The 23,903-nt window shown below is 35.4% G+C and overlaps 1 protein-coding gene across 4 annotated transcripts in view; it reads left to right on the top strand.

The window, feature by feature from the left end:
* Positions 1–15,746, top strand: part of LOC126753889 (uncharacterized) — a 47,629-nt gene extending 31,883 nt beyond the window's left edge. For 2 of the 4 annotated variants that reach the window (XM_050465633.1, XM_050465636.1), the window contains exon 2: positions 129–10,977. In XM_050465633.1, the coding sequence (XP_050321590.1) occupies positions 190–7,428 (7,239 nt within the window). In that variant the 5' untranslated portion in view covers positions 129–189 and the 3' untranslated portion in view covers positions 7,429–10,977. Of the gene's footprint in view, positions 1–128; positions 10,978–12,796 lie in introns of those variants that run through there. The other 2 variants (XM_050465634.1, XM_050465637.1) reach the window with 2 other exon arrangements.
* Positions 15,747–23,903: the final 8,157 nt, after the last annotated feature.

The following is a 23,903-nucleotide window of genomic DNA, read 5'->3' as shown; positions in this document are numbered from 1 at the left end:
GTGTTTTCTTGGCACATTCGCCGCACATTAGGGACATTACTTTTAATTCAAGACTATTTTAATAAATTTAAGAACTTTCTATAATTTTCAATACCATTCACTGAAAGCCACATAAATTCTATTTACAGTTTCAACACCGTTTACCGGAAGTTGGATTTTTCGTGAACGCAAAGTGGTAGACTTCAGAGCATGGATGCTACGACTGTTGAATCTATAATCGCAATGCCGCTGGGCGCCGCCAGCAACAGCAATACCAACATGAGTTGTGGCAGCAGCAGCAGCAGCAACAGCAGTGGCTATGCGAGCGCCACCACCCCCACGAATCCCGCCTCGGCCGGCAGTAGCAGCAGCCACAGCCAATATTCGGACTCGCATTCCAACACACCGGTGGGCTTGGTCGAGCCGACACCTGTGGCCACGATAGCTGCCGTAACGCCGTACTACAATGAAACGTTCCAGCAGCAACACCACCAGCAACAACAACAACATCAACCACAACTTCACCATCCACCACATCCACAGTACCCACACCAAACACATTCATATCAATTAACGGAGCCCTTGCCCACATCCTCGCAATACGATAACACCTACGATTCGTACACTTATCTCAGCGGTGGCGAAAGCTATCAGCAGTCCAGTGGTGGGAGTGAACGCAATTTATTGGGCATGCGGCATGCTACATCGCATTATACAACCTTGGAGAAGCCGAGTAAGCAGCCCACACAAACGGCTATACAGCCTCACACTAATACTGCCAAAAGCAACAAAATTTACAATAACAACAGCAGCGAAACCGCGCTCCGTTCTACAAAACGTATTGGTGAGTCGAACACGGCCGCTAAACCGCAGGCCGCCGCAACGCCGTTCTATGCGAATTCATTGCAAACGGGTGGTTCGGGCACCTATGGGGACCCCATCAAATATAGAATGTCTACTGGCACCAAATTGCCAACCCTTGGCGATTATCTGAACTACGGGAACCAACCATTAGATATTAGCAACACAGGGAATTATACGCAAAGCTTTCCGCAGCATCACGCAGGAAAACCGCTGCAGGACGTGCCGTATGGTGCGAGTCCGACGCAAGTGAAAACCTTCAACAACATGCCGAACACGCGCTTGCCGCAACAACGTCTGAGCATGCATTACGGCAATACAGCAATGCCTGTCGGCATTCCTATCGGCAATGCGTCGAATAACAGTAACGGCAGCAACAGCAGTAGCAGCATTTATATCGATAAGTATGATAAATATTTGTACAATGCAGTGAGCACCGTGGCACAGTCACCGTACTATACAACCACACCACCCGCCAACCTCTCAGCAATGCCCTACAATGCAGTACCGTACGCACCCGCGCCGCCTGCGTCTACGTCAGTCCCACCACAGTATGCTGCTGAAATTCCCAACGACGCCTACCGCAAGTCATCGGCCACGTCGGCTTGGCACTGGAGCATGGACTATTCCAACGGTAATTGTCGCACGCTGCCGCCGCCCAACGGCATACCGACTGCCGCCATACCGCCGACGAATGCTAGCTATGTACCGACTAACGCCACAGCCGCCGCCAATCGTGATATATACTATAGTGCTGAGAAGTATAGCAACAAATATGATAAGTACAATTCATATTATAACCCACACCAACAGTATATGACGTCGAATGCGACTGGACGTAGTGCCTGGTCGAATTCGCCGCATTCCTCAGCACACCTTGTACCCACACTAGCCGAACGTTTGTCACACCCTTATCCACACCATGCACCGCTAACTACGGGCGGCGTGCCAACCGCTTTGGCGCCGTCTGCACATCCCTCCCTCGCATATCATCATCCCTACACGCCTTCCGCAGCTACAGCCACTGCGCGCCAAAATTGTTGCTCACAATTTCAACAACAAAACTGCTACTATCCTCGTACGGCACACCATCCTCACCTTCCACCGAACACGTATAGCCCACACTCGCAAACGCCACCGTACGGCACCAGCAGTACTGCAGTCGGCAGCGGTAACAGTCCTGTCATCAAATATAACGTGCTAGATTATGGACCAGCCAACAAATCAAAGGTGAATACAAATGATGTCTACGCTGCAACGCCCGCATACGAAGCGACGAATATGAATTATCATTCCCATCCGGCAGGTATGGCTCACAATGCTCAATATGGGAACGCTATGGCACCTACTACCGTCGTTGCACATCCACCGCTCAATCGTAATATGACACCGGGTTCCCACAATGACATCACGACTGTTTATTATAATGATCTCAATATGCAAACCAACTATGATAACTATATGGGGCCTATACAACCTACGCCGCTAGTTGAAGAACGACGTGAAAGTTTAGTCCAAAGAGTTGACCATCTACCCAATTTGCCACCACCCTACACGCAATCTACTTCTACGAAGAATTCGTTAATCGACTATCGGAAGCCCGCGGTCACACCAAATGATGACAGTTTCATAGCAGAGCCAACGCTCACCAATTTAGATGAGCATATGGCTACCAATATGAGTCAGAACCAATACGATAATAGCTATGGTCTGACCAGAGCATTGGAACCAATCGACGACGGCATGTATGGCAAAGCAACAACGCGTGAGAGTACAGTTAAGCCTGGTAACCCAACACCGACAACACCCACCACTAAAACCTACTCTAGTTTGCGTGATTTTCTCAGCACATGGAATGAGGATGAGGAGGATTACGGTGGCGCTGATGAGCTACAGTTTGTTGAGAACGCACCACCAGCGATTGATCAAGTCATGCGTGCCGAAAACAATACTAACTGTGTTGAAGTAATAAATAAAATGTCGAGCTTGCAAGAACTTCCCACCGAAGCGAATACACCAGCAGCCTATGTTGGGGACTCCGCACCGCTATATAGGGCGCAACCCCAGCCCCTAGTTATAAATAACTTGCAATTAAAAGAAGATTATTATCAACACCCAAAGACTCAACCAAGCATTGGCGCTGGTAGCACCGTTAATATGGAGGAAAGTCAGTATGCAAATATAAACTTACCTGACATTGTCATCGATATTGAGAAGTCCGGTGGCGGAGCACCAAATATATCAGGCGCAACTAAGGCACCAAGCAACAACAATGTTGTCGAAAAATCCAATGACAAGGACGTAAGCTATGATTGCTTCGATGTAGAAAAAGAGCTCGATGAACTAGAATCAATAAAGATGGTAAAGATACCAAAAATTAATACCGATACAACGCCCATACGCAACGGTAGCGTCATCATGAAGGCGGCTACCGAAGCGCTCGGAGTAGTTACACCCAATGCAATGCTCGAATCAGAAAATCTTGAAATAATTGCGAGTCTTAAAGCCGTAAATACTCCTGCTGTACAAAAAATGGCGGAAAAAGTGGAGAAAGACTTTTGTTTCTCAGAGCACAGAGCAGAACAGTCCTTATTAACCGTCCAGGCAAAGAGCGACAGCACATTCGATAGAAGTATTGAATGTGACAATACAACCAGTTCGAATGGTTCCACATTTGAGAAGGAATACGAAACCTTCATTAATAAGATAGGAAATGAGTTTGAATACAAGGTTAACAGTAACAATGAGAACAATTTTACTGCAGCTGTAAGCAACAAATTAGTTCATTCTGATATCAATACAAATGTTGCCGTAAACCAGGAAGTGCCAACAAATGAAATAAATAACACAGCGGTCAAACTAAATACAGAAAGTGATATGGAGATAGCACAAAAAATTAAAAGTTTTTCGAAGTTTCATAAACGGAAACGAAAATTTTCGGAAACGACCAATAATGCAAGTAAAATTCCGAAGCAATCGCACGATCTTGAACAAGAAGTGAATAAGGAAACTAATTTTATAGAGACCTTCTCCAAACCTTGCAGAAAAAAAGACTATAATGTCCGCTTACACACACTTCGCTTGAAATATATAAAAAAAAGAGAAAACAAAGGTCCTTCTTTCTATCAACGGAGGATACGGGCACTATATCATCATTTCGTTAAGATTAACAAACGACTCATTATATCCAGTCTGTTAAGAGAAGAAATGGTCAAAGTGTCGCAAAAACACTTACCGTTAATCGACCGCATAAATAGCACTACACTACCAACTAGAGATGGAAGCGATATCAAACAATATTTCAATCCGAAAACATTGAAATTCCTATGTGTGGCTTTCATTAACTCAGAGCTGTTCCAAAACAAACTCTTGAAGGGTGTTGAAATTTCTAAAGAAATTGATAAAATACCAGAAACAAATATCAATGAGGAAAGTGTAAGGGATAGTCCAATACCACAAGAGGTGAAAGATTGTGAAGCGAAAGAAAATACTATCAACGAGGTCTGTAATAAGATAACATGTCCACCTTCATTGTCATCATTCGTTGCAGAAAACATTTTTGAAGAGAATGTTCGAAACGAAGTTTCTGATAGAACTTCAGAAATTGACGAGTCAGAATATTCAAAACAGTTATCGGAAGAACCACCAATAGCTGAATTGGGTCTCGAGAGCATTGAGGTTACTCAAAACGACGTTAACTTGAAGAATCACATTGATTTTGACATGCCAACTACTTTGGATGTGAAGGATTCAAAAATGGAGCTTGATAGCATTGAAACGGATGAAATCGAAAAAGAAGTTCATAGTCCTGATTGTATTACAGAACCAATGGTTCATAGTGTGGAAACTAATGCAGAAAGCATTAACACAAGGCCTAAATATGATGATAAACATGACCGAAGTGTTGATAGAATGGAAATTAAAGAAATTGAATCCGAAGCCTATGATGGTGATATATCAGGTGATGGTGAAATCGTAGCCACGAAACTTTTAACAAAAGACATTGACAAACCCTTTTCCGATTTAAATACAAGTGTAAATATGATGGATATTTTAGAGAACCAGTGGATTTGCAATGAAAGTGTTGAAAACAGAGTGCCTGATGTAGAGAACTTGGCATGTTTAACCAAAGATCTCGTAAACCAAGTAATTCCACCAAATGATTCTGAAGATCATGTGAATGAGATCACCGAAAATACCAGACAAAAAGCGACAGTTACTGATTTAGTTCACGAGAATGTTGAAAATAGAGAGTTGGAAGCAATGGATCTGACGTGTTCCGCAGGAGTTGAGGAGAATTCAATACATAATCAGAAAACAGAAGTACCTGAATGTGCAATCTCCGTACCTCAGAATGAGATAACGTTATCTGAATTTTCAGGACCGTGCAGCAATATGGATCTCGAAGACGCATTTAAGGTTGCTGAATATCCATCAAGAATTGATGGCAGTCCTTTATCCGTCATGGAAGTTGCTGAAAGTCCACCCACAACTCCGCATATGGGTTCTCCAGTACATATGAAGAGCGAAAACAGTAATGACACAGACATTATAATGCTAAACGCATTTGATTTAGGCGAGCAAGCAAAACAACCAAATCACTTCAGTAGAAATGTAGATTTATCTGAAACAGAGAATAGCCTTGATATGTTTGGAGCTAGAAGAAGTGCAGAACATTTCACAACAACGTCGAAAAATTACTTCACGACGAATATGGATCTTGACGAAAATTCATCAGACAGTAATTCATCGAGTAGTGCTGATTCATCCACATCATCTTCTAGCCGGAGATCGAGCACATCCTCATCGTCCAGTTCCAGTTCCTCCACGGACGAAAATTCTCAAAGTAGCTTAACAACGGTACAAAGCGATTTCAATGAAATGAAGGAATTGGAAAGAGAACTCTCGCAACATCAGGCAAATGAAGCGGGTATCTCAATTGAGCTTGAAAATGGCGAAAAGACTGCGGTAGCGACCAATATCGAAGATAACAGTGGCAATGAAGTTTATATCAATTCGTCGAAAACTATAACAGAGAACGACATTAAAACCTTGAAAAAAATATTAGAAAGTGATAGTGATGGACATGAAGAGATAAGTACAAACCGTGAGGATGTTAAAGCCGAGCTTGAAAATGGCGAAAAGACTGCGGCAGCGACCAATATTGAAGATAACAGTGGCAATGAAGTATTTATCAATTCTTCGAAAACGATAACGGAGAACGACATTAAAACCTTGAAAAAAATACTAGAAAGCGATAGTGATGGACATGAAGAGATAAGTGCAAACCTTGAGGATGTTAAAGCCGATACAATAGACGTTGAAAAACTAAGTGCCGACAAAACAACAAGCGTTTCGAAAGAGCAACAAACAGATACAGTAAATGGTGTGGCGGAAGATAACAAACTAATGCAAAATGAAGATTGCGTTGCAAGTAACGGTGAAGTAAACGTGACAATGCCTACGGCAGAGCGTGACTGTATTGGTACGGAGGTGGTGGAAGAGTGCGTAGAGAGTTGCGAGAAGTCGTGCGATGTCGAAGGTTTGGCGCGTGAACTCGCAGTGGATGAAGACCAGCCGCAGAACGAACCTGTGTTTTGCGCAGCAATAAATATCGATGATAATGATGATGACAGCAGTGGAGTACCGAGTTTGAAGAAACTATCGCTGGACTATATAGAGCGAGTAACTTCCATTGAAAATCATACGCTAAATAACCGAACTGAGGATGCGTTAAATAGTAAAATACCAAAGCTAAGTGACCTTTGTAAAATTGCCTTAAGTAGTTCCTTTGAAATTAGCGCCAACAACAACAGTAACAACAACACAAACCAAAACACGCCCGAAGCGTTAGAGCGTGAATTGAGCGTTGAAGAAGCTTTAGCCGAAATGTATCGACAAGCCGGTGTCACATCAGATCCCGAAGATGGCGATGCTGAGGAGAGAGAAGCTCAAGATGTAGTACTAATTAATTTAGAAGAAATTTTAGTTAACGATAGTGATTTATATGTTTTACAATGTGATATGAATGAAAATGTGCTCAGCGTTGTGGCGCATGCGCAGGCCAGCGATTTGCCCATGCAAGTCGATGAAGGTGTAGAAGATATTGAAAGAACTGTAAATGCTGAAATGCATGCAGAAGAAATGATGGGTTTAGAAAGTCCACAAGAAGAGGTGGTAGTGACCGATGATATGCAAACCGATTATCTCGAGTCATTAGTGAATGTACACGATGCCGTAGATAATTCCCCATCTGCACTACCGTTAACCCCATACATTACACCCCCACACACAGTAGAGTACGTTGAAGATGAGTTGAGGATCACGAACGATGACTCACTCAATACACAATTCGATTTTCCCGCCATACATCACGAAGAAATCGTCTCGCATGATTACAAGCGGCTCAAACGACAGGTATTATACAATAGTTTGCGTGACAAATATGTGTTGAAACGAGTACATTTTAGGCCCCACCATGGTAATCGTGTACTCAAAAAATATATACATCGTTGGATATTGCAATGCTTGATAGCGAGATTCAGGGAGCGCGAATTGAGGAAGGCCCACATGTATGTCGAAGAGTAGTGAGGTGAGCAAACCGATACTACGCTTTACTGAAAGACTTGCGAATGTACTAACGGTTTTGGGTACTTTAATTTAAGGACATTTGGGGTTTGATATAGAGTGTTTAAAAAAAAGTGAGTCTAAATTTGGTTTTCTTTATGAAGCGTTTCAATAAGAATTGCATGTGTGGCATGGTTTGGGAGCTAAACTTCTGTGACTATAGTGTGGTTTAGCTTTACATCTTTGAGTTAACAAGAAACATTCAAATCAGCAAGCTTGACGCTATTGCTTTAAGGGATTAGGCCAGTCTAGAGTTCCCAAAAAAGATCTAACTTTAAAAATGTTTCACGGAGTAAGGAAAAATGTACCTACTTTCTCCCTTTTATTCTTTATTGTACATATATTTGGGTCAATATTCAGAACCACCTTTTTCTAGAAGACTTAGGGGGCCACCATGACTCTTAGAACTCGTGCTATCTGAAACAAAATAAAGAACAAAAGATAAAATTTGGTAGTAAAGTACAACCAATAACTTAAGACAAATTTTCCCCATAGCGGCCTTGTAAAAAGTGGTTCAACCGGAGAAAATGAACAGTAAATTTTGTACAAAAAAATATAATAAAATAACACACCAATCCAATGGAGTTTACCAACTAATTTACTAGTATCTAAATAAAGTTTTTAGCACCCTACAGTGTCGCGAACTGGCCTAACCTTTATGATTTTTTTGAGATCCGCTAAGAAATATTTATTTAAAGACATAAATGGCACGTGCTGACACATTTTCAATACTTCCTTTATCAATTTTTATATGTATTATCTAGTAAAAGACACAATGCAACAGTTATAGATTACCATATCTTTTGTTTGTCATTGGAAAACATGTATTGTACGAAGAATCTCATGACACTAAAAGTCGTTTAAAAATATATATATTTTTCCCCAACTACATAACTTTATTGTTGTAACTGTTATTCTTGAAATAATTCTGTATATTTAAGTGAAAAATACTACATTGTTTTAATATTTAAAGTAATGGAAAAAAATAACTGTAAATTTTGTAATGCAATACACCTTTATGTTTATAAATATTTTTTAATTTCCTTCAAAGCCAAAACAAAAAGATAAAATCAGCTGTTTCGTGCGCATGAATGCGTTCAAAAATAGCACAGCTCTTCGACTGTTCACTTACCATATATTTATGCATAATTTACTTTATTCCATCTACTATATATTTACACAGTTACGGACAATAAGTTAGAATCATCCATTGTACTAATTTTCCGTTCTAAAAAAATTATGAAAATATGAATTTGATTTAAATTTAAAAAAAAATCTCAATCATCTCAAAATCTTTGGAGGACAAAAAAATAGACTCATAATATCTTACATTAAAAAACAAATAAATTTTTATAGAGAAAATAATAATATAACAGTTGTTAGCACCCTTTATCGTCTAATACAGATGACATAGACTGAATTAGGCTACAGAATACCAGACCTTTACACCTTCTCTCAGAGTTCCAGCTTATTTTCTGATTCAGCGCATCCAATATTTTCCTAAACGAGATTCCATAACTTTTCGATTGGATTCAGATTGTGCTGGCCAAGCCATAACATCAACACCATGATCTTAAAACTATTTTTTTTGCAAGACTCGAAGTATGTTTCGGGCCGCTCTCTTGTTGGAGTTGGTAAATTGAAGACGAATTCCAGACTTAGTCTAAAATTTTAACACCACACCATGAGAAACGTCCCCAAACCATTATATTACCGTCACCGTGTTTGCAGGGCTTAGTCATCTAGTGATCGCACATTTCTTTGCTTTTTGGACGTCAGACTCGCATCCAACCATCATATCCTATCACATTAAGTTTGTCTTCAGACCATAGAATGTCGAGGTATTTTTTTTAATTTTCAACTCCAATGTGTCACAAGACACATAATTACGTAACTGATACAAATATTTATTCCACAGATCTAATTAGGCTAATATAACTACTTATTATGCTCTTTAAATTCAATGAAATCAAAACAAAACCTTTGATTCTATTTTATTGTCCGTAACTGTACATATATAGTATATCTTACTTTAGTTTTAAACTTAATTTTAATGGAAATTTAACTGCGTGTATTAGCGTCTTATCGGGAATCGGAATTTGCGTTTTAGGCAAATGGCCGCGGTTTAAAACGACATTATCTATTATTTGTTATTGAACAACATTTTTAACAATTTTCAATAATTTTTTTGCCACATTTAAGTTGAGCACTAGTGTGGAAATTTGTGCTCTCGTTATTTATATATTAGTGTTGAGTTTTTTTTATACAATAAGTAAATAGCGGAAAAACTGATTCAAAGTATAGGCATAAAAAACCAAAAACAAACAAAAAAAATGTTTTTGTATCAAATAAGTTTTATTACAAAAACAACGTTTCAACTTTCAATAATTTGTAATCATTTGCTTACATAGCATGTGTGTATTTTCACTTTTTAACTACAAATATACTATACAAATAAGTTATAGTGCACACCCTGTATTCAAAAATTTGTCTAAATTGTCTGCATGCAACAACATATTTCAAAAGTTTGTAACTCAGCTTATCTGAGTTGTTAACAATTTGAAAAAAATAATAATAATAAATTTCTAGTACAATATTGCTTCAGAGAAATTGTGATAAATAACAGAGTTATGATTTTCAGCTGAATTATACCAGGTCTCTTGCCACCGCATAACGAAATAATTCGCGTTACACTCTGCCAGTTATATGTGACAAGCACACACTACACATTTGTATGTATGTATTACGGCAGGCACGACAAACGAATGCTTCACTAATCGCCAATTACGGAAAACCTAATTAGTTTTTCACACATTTCATATTTGCTGCGAATAATTCGTTACATAGCTGGCAATTTTACGGACCAAGACTTTTTGCATTTCACACTTGTAACGACAACACACTCCAAGCAATAACTGTTTTCTTGAAAGTAAGGCAACGCAGAGCAAGTGAAATTGGATTGGAAATATACTTTTATTAGAAAAATATTTGCATTGCGATTTTGTTGCGAGGCAATGTCGTTGTGTAAGCAAGAATTATAGAAATAGAGATTACGACAGTTACAATCCGTTGCATTTTTGTAGTGCGTTTGACAGAAAACACGTTAGTCATGAGCGGATCAAGGTATAATTGTTGTTTTTGTAGCGGCAGAAAACATTCCTGAAGCAACTTCGGAATGGTGACAATCCTTGGACGGATGAAAATCCGAGTCCGTTCCGTTTACTTAGATCCGACTGTCGTGGGCAGTCTTTGTTTACAATTACTATTAACATTTTACAGTTCACTTCGTTTATGACGTCATGTTCTAATCTTTTCTTAACATTTTGGTAGTCAAATTTACTGCATACTTCAACAAAAAGTATAGTATAGTATCGTGTTTCCTTAAAAATGTGTTTGCCTTTTGTGGTTATTAATCCACGTTGTTCTTTAGGAAAATGCATTCATTCATGGAGTTTGAGTAATAGCTTCAAATATACTGTGTTTGACATTAGTTGAAATAATGTAAAAATGTTAATTTGAACAAGAAAAAACGTTAACTTCGGCTGCACCGAAGCTAATATACCCTTCACAGATTACACTCGTGCCTTAGAAAATAATTTATACCAAATTTCGTAAATATATCTTGTCAAATGCAAAAGTTTTCCATACAAGAACTTGATTCCGATCGTTCAGTTTGTATGGTAGCTATATGCTATAGTTAGCCGATCTGACCAATTTCTTCGGAGATTACATAGTTGTCTTAGAAAATATTCTATACCAAATTTGGTGAAGATACATTGGCAAATGTGAAAGTTTTCCATACAAGAACTTGATTCCGAACCGAATTTCTACTTCTTGGCATAGACACCGCTCACATGGTTATAGTTGAGTTTACAACACCCCAAACCAATTTATGTTACTGTTTATCGGTTGTTAGTTTATTTCACGCGGTCAGCTGTTACGCTGACGTCATAATAGCGCTTTTTTAAAACAGCCGTGTTCAGCACGCACGATCAACTTCTAAAAAGGTATTGTTTCATTGATATCATAATATCAGCGTAAACTGCAATAAATGTACCTGAATATATTCCTTCATTAATCTCCTTCAAATTTTTGATTATTAATGTTCATATATCATTTATGGTAGTTTACCGCACTAATGCTTCGATTGCTTATCAGATGATAAGAATTACGACACACAGTCACTTTAATATTTCTTTAACTGTTAATTTGTTGGAAAATGAAAATATTACAAAAAATACTGACACATTTTTATTACATATGTATGTATATCCCATATATGTGCTACTAATTTGTTGTTTTATCGTCAAATTGTATAACTGAAATTTGTTGTTTCCATGCTAGTAAAGCTCTTAAATAAATCATTTGTTCGTATAATTGATTTTTCATAGCTAAGAAGAAGTGTTTTTGTGCTTGAAGGTACAAATTTCATCAGCTTATCTTGGCATCAAAATTTATTATATGAAACCCCCCAGTAGAAAATCATACGACACAAGAACTAGTACGTATCTTAATCAGGCCTCTAGAATCAGCAGTTGTCAATGACTTTTTTAGGTTTGTTGTAAAAAAAGTGTTATGACTATAATAATGAAAAGTCGATTCTTAACTATATTAGGTTTTCCGTATGGCGTATACGAGTATACTATAAAATTTTAAAGCACAATGCAGTAAATATTTTCAAATATACATATAGGTAATATTGGGTTCATTTTTAATCTAACCGTTTCATACAAAAATTCTACCTAAAAGGCTTAACCTATAAATCATATATTTAATACCGTCAATGTTAAATGCGGAAACTGCGTTGTTGTCATTTCCTGGACTTGGAGAAAATCCTTTCTTTATTTACTCTGCAACATAAGTGCAAGTCGTCTTAAGCGATACTTCAGATAAGCATACATATCGTCACCTAAAATGCAAAATAACGTAACATCACTTTTCAAAAGTTTACAGGCGAAGGAAAAACGATATAGCCGAAACCACACATGTCGAAACAAAATTGAGTTTTGGATACAAAATGGCTGATTAAGATAGGGGGTTTCATATAATAATTTCTGAAGTCAAAATATATCGTTAAATCTGATACTGAAGCTGAAAATGTTATGTACATATACATATATGATATGACGTAGTGAATCGTAAGCAATAAAAAAACTCAAAATAGAATTTATTGATGATACGTAGTTTTGCATTTTAAGTGACGATAGGCAAAAAATTACCGCTTTAACACATTTTGAAAAACTTTGGTGTAAACATGACTTACGAAAGCGTAAATTTTAATTATTTTGATAGTAACTAAAAAAAGTTATATTAATACCTCTTATTTCAGGGTGTTAATTAAAGATTTCATCGTTCGAGATATTTCTTGGTGTGCAAAATATTAATGAAAATTTTCAAAATATGTAATAATACTTGAATAAAGCTAACAAATATAACCCAATCTTATTACGTGACTCTGAAAATCATATTATACTCTGTCGTTAACTCACTAAATCGATTTGCAAATACAAAACACGCATACAATTTTCTTAAATACACAAACAGTATAAACTTTTTCAATCAGTTTTAAAATATTAATTCGCCATAATATATTTTGTTGCAGCATTACCAAAAATAAGATAATAATATGACAAATTTCTTCATTAAATTTTTTCATTTTCAATTCTTCTGATAAATTTGATAAAAGTAGTAATAATGATAAATAAATAAATTAGTTTGCAGTGAGTAGCATGAAAAGAATATTTACAAAAACAAAATCAAACCAAATGACATTTACATACATACATACATATGGTATATACGGATAACTTTATATAGACATTTTTGAATGTTATCAAAATGAAAACAACAAAAACATATTGCGAGCTTTTAATGTACTGTGAAAAAGACAAATTTAAAGACTACATACATACATATTTGATAAATAAATATGCATATTTACTGCATGTGTGGCTGAAGAGTATACAGAAAAACAACAAAAACTTAGTTTTAATACCAAAAACATATACAACAAAAATATCAAGCTAACAATTTTTATTTATGTGCAACAAAAAAACAAATACACATATACAAAAATATTAAAGTAAATAAATATTTTATTAATAATAAATATTTATAATAAATTTAAATGTAACTGCGGCAAGTGAAAATTTGGTTGCGGAAAAAATATTTTTTTTTATCTAAAAGACGTTAATGTAAATGCATGCACATTTAAAAAAAGAATATATATATATATATATATTTAAGTATATATATGCATATATATGTATACCAAAAAGAAAGACAAAAACAAGCAAATGTTAACATATTATCCAATACATATTTATATTAAAATATATATCAAAAACCACTTCTTGCCTCACAGACAGTCCGCAAAGTGCATAAGCACACATATACACACGGATATACATACATATGTACATGCATGCAATTAAGTGCAACTGACACTGTCTACTTACATACATACATATTGAATACTAACACATTTTATCTATAAATGTACCACTTGTATACCAAAAACAACAACTTTAAAACAAAATCACAAAGAAATCAAAACTTTGAGGTTAAACTTGAAAAAAAAAAATTGTAACAAAAGTAAAACTACTAGTGTTAGCATGAAACTATATTAATTTTAGTAATTGCCAATCTTTTCAATCATCTCTTATATGTAACTGCTCGTCATATTTATTGTATAACATACATATAAACACTTTAATTTATTTCGATGACTCTCATTGTAGCTGTAGCCCTGCTCTCGTAACGCATTCCAAAGTACCAATATTTTTAGAACTAGCGAATTGTTAAATATTTAGCAAAACAAAATGGTATATGAAAAAAATTATTTAAAATTAATCTAAATATACATACACATAGTGAAGTAAAAAAAAATTTTAGCAAACATACATACATATATATATATATTTTAGTGTAAAAAAAATATTAAAATTAATATTAAAATATAAAGATTAATTTTAGCATATTAAATAATAAAATAACAAAAAAAAATTATTTTAGTTTATTTAATAAAAAAATATTTTTAAAAAATTAATTTTACAAAAATTTACCATTATAAAAATTTCTTAAAACCTACATTTCGTTTTCTATATTTAAAATATTATACGCTTACTTTTAGTACAAAACCAAAAATTTGCAAAATAAAAACACTAACATTTGAAATAACAGTAAATTAAATTTAAAAAATAATTATTTTATGTACGTATGTATGTTGATTAGTGTGTGGCGTTGGCCGAAATTTAGACTTACATAATACAGAAAAAAGGCATAATTAGTAATAATTGCAAAAATGTTAAAAAAAATACTACAAAACAGCAAACCGTAAACCCATTTTAATGAACCGTTTATAAACGGTAGAAGAACACAAACAGCTGTGTGTATTGTAAGCGTAGGCTGCTTTAACAGAAGATACAGGTGAAATAAAAAAAAAAAAATTAAATATTGGAAAAAAATTGATGTACCTAAAAATTGTAATTTCATGGCAAGGCATGAAAATTATGCGCTATTTATAAATAAATATATATAAATACATATATGTGTGTGGCTAAGTAAAATGGCATGCAACAAATTTGTTTGCAACCTAAAACGTTTTACAGGTAAAAACAGTGTAAGAAGCAAAATTTTAATAAATTAAATAAAATCAAAAGCTCTTAAAACTTTTTTGCATACTTTTGCGCTTGGAAAATCAAAATGTATACATATTTATAGCAAACAATACGGAGTCATTGCCGACAAAAATCTTAGCATACTCATATATACATACATACATATATACACACTTTTAAATTTTGTATGTATTCGAAAATTCGAAAAAACTTTTGGAAATCGCATTTTTGCATTAAAATTAACGTCGAATAACTGTATGTGCAAGCATTAAAAAACATTTTTTTTAATGTTCTTATACTCTAAAGATATTTACTTATAATCAAATAGTGCTAGACAACTAAAAGACAACAACAAAACAAACAAAAAACATCGGTAATGTGTAATTTTGTAGTAAATAACAACAAACAATGCCTTTATTATTGTATAAATATGAAATATTGCAAACATATTCAAGGGATTTGTTTAAATACAATATGATAAATTATAAAATATTTTTCTTTTATCTACGTACATATATATTTACATAAATTTACATAAAGTACGCGTGTTAAACAGAAATTTTTGCAATAAAAAATATGTATGAGTGTATTGTGTAGCCAATGTTGAAGATATATTTGGGTTTAAACATAATAAATGTCCTTTATTTTGAATGTGAACAACCGTTTGTGTTTTCTTACTAAAATTTAGAGATGAAGTGAGCATTATCATCACAAAAACAAGTAAGGAAGGGCTACGATCGGGTACAACCGAACATTTTATACTCTTGCAACTTGCAAGAATCAAAGCCATGGAAATGCCTTAAGGGGGTATTCTGGTCTAGAAGCATGAATTTCAGGTAATTTTTAAAGTGTCGTAAAAAAAGGCAATTAATATTTTTACTATCCATTTTTTTATCAGTTATTTGTTAATTTTAGAAGAGTACAGAAAAAAATTAAAAACTAAAAAAAGTAAAAAATTTCAAAAATTATTAGCTGACGAATTGGGGGGTCTCTAAAAATTTCCACGTGACCATACCCATGATTTCAACCCTCCTAGTAATCTGAAACCAAAAAAAAGGAGTATTAATCTAGAATAATGTCGCAATGGCCGGAACTACGGAAAAGTGGGAAAAATTTTTTTTCACAAAATGGCGACTGTCTGAAAAAAAAGTTTTTTTGGATCACTTTTTCTGACTATTTCGAATTTTTTAAAAATAATAAAAACAAAAATTTGGGTATGGGGCTAGTTCCAACCATAGGCAAGCCTATAAAGAAGACTCTATAAAAATTTCAAGTAAATCGGTCCAGTAGAACCTGAGAAATCGTGGGTATCGTTCCGAAAAAATCAGTTTTGAGAAAAACGCGTTTAAAGTTTCGCGTAAAGTCTTTTGTTCGATTAGTTCCGGTCGAACCAGTTTGGATGCCGGGTCAGAAAAATGCCTATATCTCCGAAAATAATTTGAATTTTGAAAAATCCTCTTGTACACATATTCTTGAATAGTTAAACTTTAAACATATAAAAAAAAATCGATTTTTTTTAATTTCTAGACCAGAATACCCCCTTAACGTCAACGAGAGGATCGGAATCTAAACAAATTTATATATATAGTATGTACATACACTGACCGACCAATTTGGCAGAATATTTGTTAGAAAAACGAAAATCATTATACGTACAAGTTGTATATGGCAGTTGGCGTAGTATCGACCCGAATTTAAAAGAATCTTCCCTGAGTTTCATTAAGGTACCTAACATACAATCACCAATTAAATCAGCCGGATGTTCGAAAATCCTTGTAATAGTTATATAGGGACTAGGTCAATTGTAGCTATTTTAGCCACATACTGCTATAAGTAAAACATTTTCTGTCATTTTTATTGAGATACTCAAATATTGGCCGCTATTTTCGGTCGGCCTAGGGGCTTGAACTGTTTTGGTTGGATTTGAACAATTTTTCATAATGTGATATAAGGAAAGTGAATAAATAAAATGGAATTTAAAATTGTGCTATATGGGAATAGGCTTTCGCCCATTTTAATACTGTGATATAAGAATATGGGAAGAATTTCACGTACCAAAGTTTGTCGAAATTGGTTGGTCGGGTCCCGAGATATGTGATTTCACCTAAAAGTGGGCGGTGCCGCGCTCATCGTCCAGCTTTATACAAATATGTACCTTTGATATTTCATATTATATTTTTGTTATATACATATGATTGTTTGTATTAAAAAAATCGTAAAAATACCTGTTTTGTACCTCTGAAACTCTCACTTTGCGGAGTTGAACGCATTTTTCACATCCAGGATAAATTTTTTTTTTTTCTTTTTTTTAAACTTTTTAAAAAACAATGTTTGATATCACTACAACTAGTTTCAAAAACTAACGAGCAGTTTGATTTGAATAACTTAAAAAAAAAATTACATACATAGAAATTAATAGTAATATTCATACATATACGGTATATAGTATAATTAATTTCTTTATATTTTAGCTTCCAACTAAGCTATGTGGTTTTTTGCGACATAATCGATTAGAGAGGCATGTGTCTAAAAGAAGATTTCTCGCCTCCTCGTTCACATGTGCATTAAGCCTTTTGTAGTGGGCATCTGCCTGACTCCTTATTTCTTCGGCGACTGTATTCATCCTTAGGTCTCGATGAATATCAGCATTTCTGCAGTACCAAGGAGCATTTACAATGCCTCTTAGCACCTTGTTTTGAAAACGTTGTATACTATTAATACTGCCATCATTGGCACATCCCCACAGTTGCGCACCATATGACCATATCGGCTTGATTATTTGTTTATAAAGAAGTAATTTGTTGTGTATGGACAGGTTTGACCTTCGCCCAATTAGCCATTTCATTTTCGACAATTTGAGATTAAGTTCAATCATTTTTATTTTGATATGCTCCTTCCAACGTAATCTAGCATCGAGCGTGATGCCAAGATATTTAGCTGTATTTGCCTATGGTATGCAGACATCTAGAATACTTATAGGTTGATAACTGATTATTTTGTTTGTAAAATTTACATGAACCGATTTGCCACCGTTTAGTTTTATTCTCCATTTTTTGGTTCAGCTTACTACAGAGTTGATTGCATGTTGCAGGTTTATCGCAGCTTTTTCTGCTGTTTTTTCGACGCATAGTATTGCGGTGTCATCAGCAAAAGTGGCAGTCATACTGTTTGGTGCTAACGGTAAGTCTCTTGTATACAAAATATATAAAAGTGGACCTAAGATACTTCCCTGAGGAACTCCTGCTTCAATTTCTTTTAGTTTAGAGAATTCATTTCCTTGTTTTACACGGAAAAATCTCATGGTGATGTACGATTCTAAAAGAGCACAATACTCAACCGGAAGACATGATTTTAGTTTTTGCATAAGGCCTTCGTGCCATACCTTGTCAAACGCTTGTGCAACGTCAAGGAATACAGCTGAGCATACGTTTCCCTCCTCCAGGGATTTTTCTATTTCTGATGTTATTCTGTGAATTTGTTCTATTGTTGAATGCTTATTTCTAAAACCGAACTGATGCGATGGGATTAACTGCTTTTCGTCGATTAAGATTTTAATCTTAGATAAATTAATTTTTTAAAAAGTTTTGAGATTTGTGGAAGTAGCGAAATTGGTCTATATGACGAGACTACGTGAGGATCTTTTCCTGGCTTAGGAACCATAACAACTTCGGCAACTTTGCAAAGGCTTGGAAAATATGTCAGACGGATTGCTGTATTGAAAAGATAGGCGAGCTTCCGTAAACATATGTATGGTAACTGCCTTAACACTTCAGCTGTAATTAAGTCGAAGCCAGCTGCTTTCTTAACTTTGAGCTTTTTAATTTCACATTTAAGTTCACAAATGGTGATTGCTGGGATTGTTGCATGATCCTGTTGAATGCTACTGAGGAACGCGATTTCACTATCCTCGTTTGGACGAAAGGTTTCAGCTAGGTGTTTTGCAAATGCATTAGCTTTATCACAATCACTTCTAGCCCATGTATTGGAAGCAACTTTTAGTGGTGCAACGTGACTTGTTGGACGTTTCAGATACTTAGTACTTTTCCAGAGTGAGTAATCATCTTTTTTGTCAGCGGATAGTTGAGATAAATATTTATTAATTGACTCATTCTTAATATGAGCAATTTCTCGTTTTAATTCTGCTGTTGCCTTATTAAGGTTGGTTTTGTCGAGTGGTGAGCGGGTTTGTTGTCATTTCCGTCGTAACTTTCTTTTCTTAATTAGAAGGATTTTTTTCTCTTTAGGGTAATTTGAACCTACACTTTTCCGGTTTAACTCCGGAGTATTATCCCAAGCTGCTTGTTGAATTTCTTTCGTAAATGTGTTAACTTCTAACTCTAGTTGTTCAATTGTTGTGATTTTCGGACACTTTATTTTAGTCTGAAGTATTTGTTTGAACGAAGTCCAGTCCGTATTTTTGTTGTATAGCCTCAGACTAAGATCTCTTTTAATGACTGTTTCACTTACTGTTAAATATAATGGGGAGTGATCAGAGCTTAGATCTAATCCACCTTCTCTTTCTATTAAATTTCGAGATATCTTTCTGGTTATAAAGAAGTCTATTACATCAGGTATTTTGTTGGTGTCCGTTGGCCAATAAGTTGGTGTTCCGGTCGATACAAACTCACACCCCGTTTCTTGAGCTGCCTGGAATAAGTCTAAACATGCTTAGCGTTAAAGTCGCCTCCCATAATAAATTTGTGTTTGTGCATATTGAGAAGTTCTTTATATTCTTCAACGAGGATTTTGTATCTCGGCGGACAATATATTGCAGTAATTGACAAGGGTTGGTTCATTGCTTTTAATGTAATAGTTGTGGTTTGAATATTGTGCGTACTGATTTTTCTATCCTCATAATGTATAATGCTGTTTTTAACAATAACAGCAGTGCCAGGATAAATAGCGCGCAATATTTCCTTTCCATCTTTTACCACTTATTACACATTTCTCAGTATCAATTAAGTACTTTTCTTAATACGTCAATAGTGGATCGTATTGTCTCTCTTAAAATCCTCCGGCTTTTTGGATTGATAACTCCAAGCGGTTTCATGCTATGCTTTCGCACACTTTACCAATCGTGTTGAAGATGCACAGATGAATGTTCTACGGGTGGCTCTTTTAGTTTTGGGAGTAGAAACAAACGCTGTGCCTTGCACGGATCGGGGAACAGCTCTTCTATTATGCACGCATTGTACATTAGAACAAACATACTGGGTCCTAGAGTAATGGATTTTAGGGCTCTATTTGGTATACCATCTATTTCAGGCGTTTTGGAGTTTCTGATTTTTTTCGTGATAGCCAATAGTTCTTCTTTTGTGACTAATAGGGGGATCATGTGACGGGAATAATGCTTCAGCAGCATTTTTCACAAATGATACGTTCTCAGGCTTTTTTTTAACTTCGTTCCTCAGGGGTCTATGTTTGCTTCTTCACAGATCTTTTCGATACAGGATCTTTTACTATGGATAGTGGCTGACTTCAGAAACGTTTTTTGCTATTTAAATGCTAGAAGAGGCCTGTCTCCGTCGCGTTGTAATTCTGCCTGCGCTGTGTAATTTCTTGGTGTCATTATTCATAAAATAGGAAAAAAGTTTCGAAAAATAAGATAAAATGCAAAACTGCCGTATCTCTTCGTATATTACTAAAGTTCATCTTCTTAGTGACATAAAGACTTCGTATATTTAAGATATTTATTTACTAGAACCGAAGGTGGCTAAGTATCCACTGATAAGTAGTAATCTGCAACAGGCGCTTAAGAAAGAGTTAAAGATTAAGTTAGTTACAAATTCAGTAACTGCAACTTTATCTCTAAAGTGGGAAGCATGTTTAACAGGCAATACCTAGTGAATAGGCGAAGAAAGAGATACCATAATCAAGAGACTTTGGTGAAAAGGCGAAAACGGAAAAGCTGGCGGGTGATCCATTTAGGTGGTACTGGAACGTGGGTCCCATATGAACAAGGTCGTTCATTCTAAAATAAAACATTTTAATTCACAATAGAGGGTTGCTAAAGTTTCACTGAACTTCAAATATTTCGTCGAGCTAAGATCCTCACAAGATATGGATGTAGATTGGATGTTCCGGCAAGATTATGTGGATAAGGCTCATTTTGCAGATTTAAAGCTTCTCTAATAAGGTTAAATCAGTCTATGTATTACTAAAAGGACTGATTTCATGGTAAGTGCACTTTGCAGACTTTTTTCCACGGTTTTTCGAAAAGGAGATATGCTTTAACAAATTATTTCCTTTTTATTAGGATTACTGTCCAGGGCTCACAGGGATTTTAACCGATTTTCCTTTTTACTAGGAATACTGTCAAGGGCTCACAGGGTTTTTAACCGATTTTAAAGGTTATAGCAATCCTCTGTAGTTGATTAATTAACTATTTTTTACGATGTTGTCTTAAGCTTGTTGGAGGTTTAAATTAAAATTGTATTGTATTGTAATAAAATAACATATACTTCGAAAACCTACTAAAAAGCTATTGATTCGAACATAACCACTCGACGTATCGTTTTCGTATGTTTGCTGTTGTTTCTCCGTTGAAGCTTCTGTTTTAGAGGCATATTCCATGCTGCAAAAGAGAGCATAACATCACTGAGTATGCGAATTATGTAAATCGGTTCATCTTTTCTTTTATCCAATACGGAAGACCCACGCCGTACCAGGAGCAGCATTTCCATATTACGATGCTTCCACCCCCATGCTTAAAAGTTTTTTCAGTATATTTAGGGTGAAATGCTGCATTTTTCAGACAGTATTCCGATGTCGGCGTCTCCGACCAATTAGATAGCATCTTATGAAGAAAAAAACTGTATCTTCAAAACTGAGAGGTTAGTTGGCGAATATACAGAAAGACGGATCATTTATAACGGTTGATCTAAATAAAAGTGCTTTTTTCAATAGCCTTTTTTTGACATATCATGCGTGAGTCGTGTCAAGCTATCATGTTATTTTTGTTCAGTATTCTTTGGCATTTCATCATGGAAAGACTTTCGCCTTCAACTTTATTACGGACATTTACGTTCTGTAAAGAATATTGCTCGCGCGCTTTGCTCATCTTGAGACCCAGCATTATTTTATAATATTCAACCGAAAAGACTACGTCCAGCATGCAGTAAAGAAAATATAGAAGCCTTGGTTGAAAGTGTACACGAAGACCGTGGGGAGTCGATTCGGCGCCGTTCGCAGCAACGTGGATTGACGTAAGACGACTTGGCGCGTTCTACATCGAGATCTTAATTTAAAGCGTACAAAATAAAGCTTGTACACGAACTGAGGCCGCTCGACCTTCCCAAGTGACATTGCTTCGCTCTATGTGCCATCCAAGAAGATCCGACGTGTTCGAGCCAAATTTTCTTTAGCAATGAGACCCAGTTGTGGCTCAATGGGTATTTAACAAGCAAAGTTGCCGCATTTGGGACGAAAAACATCAATCAGTGGATTTATTGAGAGAATATGTAAAGTCTAAAGTGTATGCGGACAATCCCGCTTCGATTCAGGACCTGGAGCAAAACATCACGCGTAACATTCAGTAATTCAGTCGAAATGCTCCAACAAGTAAACGAAAATTGGATTCAACGAATGGAGATAATCTTCAAAAATAACAAAAAAACGAAAGATAATAAACATTCCCCCTAAACTTGAAGTTTCTGTGTTTTTTTTTTTGAAGTAGGGAACCTCGAAATGGATCACCCTTTACATATGTTTATTTTTAGGGTCTCCGACATTTCCTTCGTGACAAACTTAATATATTCAGAGTATAATAAACGATATGAATACAGTTTTGCTCATTTAATATTTCTATACGTTTCTTTTATATTCTAGTTGTAAATAAATTAATATAAATACATATGTATGGCATGTTATAGTTTCACTACTAATGTGCCACTTCCTCCATAGGCGTTTGAGGTGATCTACTTTACGAACGAACTGTGACTGTAAATGTTCGGTGCAATTTAAAACAATTTTCTTGTCTTTCAAAGCACGAAACGATTGTTTAGGTTGGTGTTTCAAATCGTTATCTTATCGCTCATATTATTGTAAATAATAAACACTATCGCAATAAATATTTCATTGCTGAGGTTGTTATTTGTAGGTCAAAAGTTATTTGCTTGCAATGATGATGTTGCATAGAAACAATTGAAACACAGTTCAAGTTTTATTTAGATTGAATAGTGAGCATCTTGACATATATTATAAGAACTCATTTGCAAATGACGGGGCTCTCAGTATTACTTATCATATTCTCCTGCTTATGCACGAAGTTTTATAAAATAAATTTTCTTTGGGCGAGAGATTTTGATGCTCTTTCCATAAAAGTTAAGGTAACAAAATATAATACCCTTTCATAAGTAGACCTTATATATTTTCCTCGTCATCTAATTATATATTACTTCCATAAAGGGGCCTTTGATGAATGTTATAAGTTAAATTTAGAAACATAATTTTATTACATATCCCTTTCGATGACAGTAAATATGTCTCGAATGAGAAATAAACAAGAACAAGCCGTAATACCCTTCACAAATAGAAAACTTTCCATACTAGAACTTCATGTTTTTCGTTCAGTTTATATAGCAGCTTTATATGCTCTGTGGTCCAATCTGCTTGGAAATTAGAGGGTGCCTTGGACCACAATCAATGCTGAATCTCGTGAAGATATCTTGACAAATGAAAAAAGTTCTCCAAACAAGAACTTCAGTTCTATCGATCAATTTGTATGGCAGATATATACCAGAAAGGTCCGATATACGCAGTTCCGACATATGAAAAACTTCTCTATACAGACAGAAAAACCAACAGATGAACGTGGTT

Source organism: Bactrocera neohumeralis, chromosome 3 (genome assembly GCF_024586455.1).
Source record: "Bactrocera neohumeralis isolate Rockhampton chromosome 3, APGP_CSIRO_Bneo_wtdbg2-racon-allhic-juicebox.fasta_v2, whole genome shotgun sequence".
In the NCBI taxonomy this organism is placed as follows: domain Eukaryota; kingdom Metazoa; phylum Arthropoda; class Insecta; order Diptera; family Tephritidae; genus Bactrocera; species Bactrocera neohumeralis.
The sequence above is the reverse complement of the archived record's forward strand: the minus strand, read 5'-3'. Positions and strand labels throughout refer to the sequence as shown.